General features: G+C 38.3%; 1 protein-coding gene across 3 annotated transcripts in view; it reads left to right on the top strand.

The window, feature by feature from the left end:
* The first annotated feature begins 3,466 nt into the window (after window positions 1–3,466).
* Window positions 3,467–8,309, top strand: part of birc6 (baculoviral IAP repeat containing 6) — a 137,084-nt gene continuing 132,241 nt past the window's right edge. For all 3 annotated transcript variants that reach the window (XM_085478496.1, XM_085478497.1, XM_085478495.1), the window contains exon 1: window positions 3,467–3,889. In XM_085478496.1, the coding sequence (XP_085334622.1) occupies window positions 3,679–3,889 (211 nt within the window). In that variant the 5' untranslated portion in view covers window positions 3,467–3,678. The remainder of the gene's footprint in view (window positions 3,890–8,309) is intronic.

Genomic DNA, 8,309 nt, shown 5'->3' with positions numbered 1-8,309 from the left:
TAAAGGCACCTCTGACTAATACGGCGGGGTCCCTGTCGGCTCGTAGCCGAAAAATAGCTTTACTTTGTTGTGTGGGTCAACTTTTCTTGCGAGAGACAGAGAGAGGCGTTGAAAGGCTGCTCCAACAGAACTTATTGTTTCGGAGGAAAACACGAACACGGTGTACAGTCGAGTCTTAATAGCTTACTTACAACTGGGCTCGTCAGGCTCTCTTCTTGGCTGAAGTGGTTATTATTATATTTACATGCTTCCAGCTCCCGTTTTTCCTCGATGACAACTCGTACCTTTCCACTCCCCTTTTTCTCCCTCCTCGCTCACAGACCCATAACGTGTATGGCAGTCCATTCTCCCTGCAACACGGACTACACTGCCCATGATGCTACATTCTTTAGAGCTATGCTTGTAGCATTCTGCCTGTTAGCTTAGCACAACAACAACAACAACGAAAAGGCGCTCTCTCACCCAGGAAACACACAGTCGCAGAGAGAGAGCGTCGCCCTGTAACCATGGCAACCGTAATGCTGCCGCCTGGAACAACAGAACGTAGCTGTCAAACAAAACCCAAACAGTCCTGACCCGCGACAAAATGAAACAGGAAAGTACCGCAGTGTAATCCATTTATTTCAACAAAGTAACTGTATTCTGAATACCACCTTTTTAAACGGTAACTGTAACGGAATACAGTTACTCATATTTTGTATTTTAAATACGTAACGGCGGTACATGTATTCCGTTACTCCCCAACACTGCTCAAGACAGACCAGATCAGCTGCATCACAGACATTTCATACCTCATTTCAGGAGAAAAACTGAAATAACAACATAAAAAAGGAGAAAACCGACCTCAGAAACATGGCCAACATCTGTTTGATTAGACTAACAAATAATGGTTGGCCATTTTCAGGTGCTCGCCTAACCTTCAGTAGTTGTTCGAGCTCATCGAGACGCTTAAGTTTTATATATCGAGTTTCCTTGGATTGATAATCTGTCTCGTATTGAAATTGTTCTTTGGTCAGTTTTGCCTGTTGCCAGAGATGGGCAGTAACGCGTTACTGTAATCTGATTACTTTTTTCAAGTAACGAGTAAAGTAAGGGATTACTATTGCAAAAACGGTAATTAGATTACCGTTACTTTCCCGTAGTAACGCTGCGTTACTGCGTTACTAAAACCGTGATTTTTTGCGAGAATGTCTCACGACAGTGACGTAAGCGAGTGCGCTGTTCGTGACAACAGCTGTGTGCAGATCAACAATGGATCACATATCGATTGTGGGAGAGAGTATGAGCGTGCAGCGTTTAAAGCGTGGAAGTACTGACGTTACTTTGAGTTTGATTCCATAAAAAGTGACAAAAACATTAGCGTCCATCATGCGTGGGAAGAAAACTTCTTTTTACAGCGAAAAAACCCCCTAAATTTCCAAACAAGCACCGAGTGCGCAACGACGTAATGGGAAATTCACAGAGAAACTCGCGGATTCTTCAACTGACCACGGCACACCTGCACCAGGGTAAACCTCCGCCTACCATAGTCCTGCTTTACAGGTGAAAATAGAGCAACAGGACCACTGAGTCTTTGACTTTATTTATTTTCTGCTGTGTTTTACTTGCATCTATTTGAAAGAGTGAGTGTAAACACAAATTTTTTTTTATTTTATGTGCTGGAATGTGTAGAAAATAGGTTTAAATGTTAAACTAATTTATTCAAGTCAGAGAATGTTGCATATAATTAAATTTTTGCTTGATGCATAAAGTTAAAAGATTAAAACTAATAAAACAAGTTAAAAAAAAAGAGACTTTTCCATTTGATTACATTTTGTATGATGGATTATGCAGAAAAAGTAGAATTGGGCTGAAAGATCTATCGCTTTATCACCTCTTCAGGTTGTAAATCGTGTTTTTAAAAAGTAACTAAGTAACTAAGTAATTAATTACTTTTGAAAATAAGTAATCAGTAAAGTAACGGGATTACTTTTTGGGGGAAGTAATCAGTAATTAGTTACTGATTACTTTTTTCAAGTAACTTGACCAACACTGCCTGTTGCAGATTGACTTTATATTTTATAATTTGGTGGCCTGAATACTTTAAACATATAGAGATAACTTGTGCTATTTTACCAATGTTAGTGAGAATAGAAACCTAGTTCCTGTCTATATGCCCCTTAAATTTAAAAATTGCCATTTAATCTTTAGGACATTAAGTTCCTTGCAAAAAGGAAAGTCAGAGGATAGTGGATTGGAGAGATGGGTGTGTCAGTCCAAGTCAAAGAAGAGTTGAGTCTGACAAAACTACTTTGAATGTTGTGTACATGAATTATTCATATATCAACTCACATACACTTACACCATGTAAGGAAAAATCACAAAGAAAATGATCCATGTTCTCTGTATAAGTACTTAGTGCCCAGGACCTTTAGGCTCGGTGCTGACTGGTGAGACAAAGCTGATGTAATCAGTCAGTTGGCAAAGTATTGAGAACTGTAACCTCTTAAGTTATCTTGTGTGGAGAAAAACAGTCCAGGGATTTACTTAATATGTTTAATTTACTTAACACCTTAATGTGAAAACTAAACTGCAAATTCCATGATGTATTTTTTAAGCAGGAACCCACTGTGAATTCTCTCTGAGGCCCAAAAAACAGATGGTGAGAGTACTATCAGTTTGGTCATTGTGTTGTAGTAGTTTTGATTCCAAGTTTTCAGGGTGCATCATTGGCTATAGCAGATGTTTTAGAAGAAAAGGTGAATTAAGTTCTATGTATTTTTTAAAAAAATGATCTTGCTTTTATTCATTTTATCTGTTTTAATTCTGTTATTATGAGAGGATCCCACTCCTTACAACAGCGCTGCCAGTTTCCCATGATAATAAAGTTATTTATATAGTTATTATAAGTTCTTATCTTTATATTGATTAAAAGACTATGCTCTACACAGTCCTGTACATTTTCTGTTATTGAGAAATTAATATAAAATCTGCCCTAGCACTTGCACAAGTGATGGAATTTCCTTATAAATTAATTTTAATACTGGCAAACGACTTATTAGAGTTGCATAGAATTTAAAAATAAAATCAGTTTCCTCTCGGGTTGACCCCAGCAAGTTTTCAGGGTTTAATTGTTTTCTCACATTACTGTGCAGTTAAAAAAAAGGTCTGCTTAGGTTGCATTCCAATTCTAACTGAAAAAAAATATTGCAGGAAACTCTTTTTCTGGGCAGTGCTTTTCCATGATGCCCTAATTTACATTTTTCACTTGAAATATCAAATTCATCTGTGTTTAGTGTTTGAAGCCGATGATCACTGTAAAAATTCAGTTAACGCATAGAACCAAAATATAACCAATTTAATGTACTTTTTGTTGCGGAGCCACTGTTTTGTTGTTCTTAATGATTTGTCCAGCCGATGTTCTCGTTTGGTGTCGGCGTTATCGCGGGATGTGGTGCCGAGATACGCTAGCTCCGTTTACCTAGAGTGTAACTGACAGAAAGCCCAGCCTGGAGTTTGTCGGCGCTGATGGTGAATAGCCACTGCTGCGGTGACGGCCGGAGGAGAAGAAGCCGCAAAAGGAGTCAGCAGTGGCAGAGGAGTGACAGTTTGGACTTAGTCTTATAGATTTAGCAGTATTACGTCTACCATCGGATCTTTACAAACCTAAAAGGGAAGGGAAGGGAGAAATAAGGAAAGATGGCGGCCGCGGCCTCGCCGGGCTCGGGCTCGTCCACCTCCTCAGACTGGATTGTGCTGAGAGACGGTTGCCTGCGTTGCGACGAGGAGGGCCTGCTAAGCCTGTCCTACCACCCGGCCCTCAACGCTATCTTGGCCGTCACCAGCCGCGGCAGTATTAAAGTAATTGACGGCACTTCGGGGGCCATTCTTCAGGCTTCAGCATTGCACGGTAAATATCGGAGTCCTCTGTCAAGCCATTTCACCAGCAGTTTCAGTTTTGACAAGCCAAACACTGACTGTCAACAGACACTAAACACGACACTGGCTGAGTTGTAACCTCAGCCCGCTAATGTTAGCTCTTACTAGCATGGCCTAGTCAGGGTATTTGGCAACTAGGATTTATGTAGCCTTTTCTGCCTAAACCAGGGTCATCGTCTTTGGACATTGGTGTGTTTATGATCAAACAAGTTCAAGTTCTTCTTGAACACCTGCGTTTGCTAATGTTTACTATAGCTGCAACTTGACATATCTCCCATGTCTGCTAATAGCTGGAAAGTGCCAGTTAGCCGGTTAACCTTCCCGGTCAGTTTCTGTCATATTGGTGGTCATGTATGATGTGTCGTTAAAACTACAGTTTACACGGTGGCTATCTGAAGTATCAGAATTACTATCACCCGCTTGGATGTGGTACTATGTTCTTCGCTGAATTGTTGTGATAGTCAGTAGGCTAGCTAGCGGCTCCCCGGGTGCTTTACTTCACAACCCACCGGGTGCACTGTCAGTTGTTTGGAAGTACTGGTGTGATGTTCAAAGTAAACTCACTGTGCCAGTGTAACAGTGTGGACGTGTTTGTTCACATCAGTTAACTTAATAAAGCTTTAGAGAGTTTGTCAGAAAGTTACTTTTGACGGAACATGTTAAAGCATTGTATAGTCCTATACCTGGTGTTTGAACATTAGTGCATAGATGGAGTTTTTACAGAACTGGTGAAAGAGAAATTCATTACCATTGTTGGTTTGGGTGCCCCATAGGAAGCTTTGGTATTGTTAACATATTAATGGCACCCGTTTGCTAATGGTTGCGTGTCTTTCATCCTGACTTTTATTATTTAATAAAATTTGCATATTTTGAAATGTCTGTTTATTAGGATTCGTTTCTTATAATGGCACCTGTTATTACTTTGTCTAAAGAGGTAATAGGTAGAACCTTACAACAGCTACGTTTTTGGTGCTCTTGGTCTCTTTGACTCTGCAATATTGTGTAAACAAACAAACAAAAAACCCTGCTTGCTTTTATGATTTGCAGTCCAAGGTGGATTGATATGGGCAAAGGAAGAACCCACTGAATTCTGGTGGCAATCTGAATAGAGGTCTGTTGATTTGGCTGAGGAATCTCATATCATATCAGAAAGGAGTATTGGCTTTGGAAATGGTATTTGCTCATAATGTTCACCTCTGATTTCCTCATCTTATAGAGGTCCACCATATTGGACGTGATGTGTGGTAACAATCATGTTATATGTATGGCCAATATGCGTACTTAACATAGAAATTATTGTTCCCCCCTCCTCACAAGGCCTATATCATGCTGCGTGGTTAGGTACATTAAAAATCAAGGACAGAAAGAGATTTTTTTTTTCTAAAACACTATCCTGTTGTTTCAGATAACAGAATTGGAAAAAGGTCAGATTAATAGTATAACAATCTTACATTATTTGACCTTGTGAAATCACCATTGTCAGTTTCAAGCAATATTTGACCATTTAAAATTTTTACATTTATATTTTCGTGATATCTTTCTAGGTTTTTTTTTTTTCTTCTTTCTCATCTTCTTCAGCTGCCTATTCCGGGACTACTCTTGCTTTCTCATATCCACCTCATCCTCTCTCCTCAACTAAACTTAGGGTTGTAACATAAGAAATTCTACATAAACACATTTAATTTAATTTTGTTATTGTCGCAATTAGCTATCCTTAGCAGATCAGACATGCGATGCTGTCGTCTCTGGACAGCTGACATGAGATGGCTAAACAACAACATAATGTTAAAAGCTAGCGTCATGCCAGCTAACATTAGACTCTAGTGTCCTAAAACTTTTAAACTATCTCCACTCTGATCACCAGTTTGATTACATTCTCACACCACAAGAGTTCATTTGGCTTCAAAGAAGTTTCGTTAACAGCCATGAATAGCAGCAAAAAGGAGCTAACAGCTGCACAGCAGTGGAAAATTCTAACAATTCACCTCAGTATCACTGTCATTAATCAGAAATGAGCTATACTGACTCGTTTACTCATAGTTGCTATAGTTTGTCCCATTTACATAATTTTTAACAGGTTTTTCATTTTGTTTCAGAAGTTTTACACATCCAAAATGGTCAACAAGTTAATATCACATGTCTGCAAAACCTCTATAGAGCTAAATGACTTGGTGCTTGCATTATAAAGTGTGTTGTTTTGTGGCTAAGAAATGGGAAGTGACTGAACTCATGATACAAAAATCCATATTGTTTTACAGTTGTTCCATCTTACTTTACCATAAAGACCACGTGGAGCTGTTCAAGTATGCTGGGTCACTGAAAGTTGTATTGCTCAGCTAATGAGGGAACTGGAAAAGCATCAGTAAAGTTTTTTTAATTTTTTGTTGATGATTATCCAATGGTTCTTGTTGGATGCAAGTAGGTAAAAATCACTGGAGGCACTTTGACTTCATGTTGAGTGATTACAAAGAGACCAATGCCTATCAAGTCTAAGTCTTAATCAGGGTTAAACTCAGAGCCAGAATTAAATACCAGCAATTAGCAGCAATTTGCAAACATCTGAGGCATATTATAGAACCCCGAAGAACATCAGAAATAAAGGATCTAAAGCATTTTGGATTTATAACAAAGGGGATGAATCTCGACATCATTATGAATTTATAACACATTAATAGTTTTATCTTGATGTCTTATCTTGATTGTGTTGTTTTTAATGATTACTGAAGGTCAAAATTATTACAGTAGATAAAATTATAGATCAGATTTGATGTAAACATATAAACATTATTACTACACATAGTCTCTCTTGTAAATGTCAGACTTAAACCAAAAAATTACTACGATTAAAATTTTTAGCCCCCATTGGTAATAGTCAGTTGCATAACCCTTTTGCTGGTTATCATCCTGCAGTTGTTTGTTGTGATTTTCAATATGTCTCACACGTTTTTTAACAACCCAAACTCAACTTCCCAGACAAGTCTCTCAAACCCCTGCAGATTTAATGTCGTCTGACATGGACCTTGGTCTTCAGTTCATACCACAGATTTTTAAAGATTAAAGTCAGAACTTTAAGAAGATGCCTGTCTGTTTTTTCCAGTTTTTTTTACTTCCTACCTTTCTACCTTATCTTACCTTAAAGAAGAGCAAACACAACAGTCAATGAGTATTATACTCGGACAAAAAAAAGTTGATCTGTGTATAAAGAGTAATTGAGATGTAAAACATGAGAGAAATCAAGTGGTTTGATATCAGAGCTTATTTGTATGTATTATGTATTTTTCACTATCTGAACTTTTTTTTGTTCTGTTTTTGTTTTTTTAGGTTAGAAAAATCAAAGCACTGCTTTTCCTTTTGTTTTCGTGCAGTCTGTGCTGCCGTGTATTTATTATCACTGTGTTAATGTTCATATACTGATTGTTTTGCCTCTCGTAAATATCATATCACCGTAGGGCTATGCGATATCACCAAAATCTCATATCCTGATATAAGACATTTTTCGTCCCGACAACGATATTTATCACAAAAATTTTACATTTTCTGTAAATTCTGTGAATCTCTTTGAACGCGACTTGTGCAAAGTTTTTTCAGCTGGACGTCGTGTACCTAGAATCGAGTGTTACATAAGTTGAAACGGAGGCAATTTTCTTTGAGTATTTATTACCCCCGTGGTGCAGGGGAAAGCCTGTCCTAAGGTTTTGTTTTTTTTTTCTTAGCAGCTGATGGCTCTTTTTAGCTTCTCATCTGAAAACACTCTGCGATTTGGTTTATTTTGAAAAATCTCAACAGGATCTTCAACTTTATTGTGAAAGGTCAGCCCTATAGAGAACCATAGAGTGGTTCTATATAGAACCCTATATAGAACAGCCCTATATCACCGTAAAGGTGACTCCTTTAGTATACCCAGTCTCTCAAACCTTCATTATACTCTACAATGTAATATATAATATATAAAGTCTCATAGTCACAAAAAATTGGCAGGCACGTGGACATCTTCACAGACCTTTGTGCTCACTGTCTGAAAATGAAATTTATGTCTACAGACTCAAGGACATGAAAAATCTCAACTCCTAAACTAGAGCTGGGCGATAGAATGATAACGATATGTATCGCGATATAACTTTTTCTCGATAGAAAAATTAAACTATTGCGATAGACCTCGCCGCTCTTGTCCTCTTAAGAAAAAAAACAAAACAAAAAAAAAGACACAGCCAAACCAAATTAAGTAGTGCAGAGCCGAACCAATCACAGCCGCAGCGTTATGTCACGTGACTTGTTACGTACAGCACAAGTGCCAAGCTGCACATGTGTATTTGTTTGGGAAGCAGCCAGCCACCGTACCGCCCGGGTAATGGAGGAAATGAGTGTGCCGACTAGAAAAATCAACCGAGCGT

This window comes from Copadichromis virginalis, linkage group LG13 (genome assembly GCF_057382275.1).
Source record: "Copadichromis virginalis isolate Kocher_CV1m ecotype Utaka linkage group LG13, C_Virginalis_male_GT1.1, whole genome shotgun sequence".
NCBI lineage: Eukaryota > Metazoa > Chordata > Actinopteri > Cichliformes > Cichlidae > Copadichromis > Copadichromis virginalis.
This window is presented reverse-complemented; position numbering and strand designations above follow the sequence as displayed.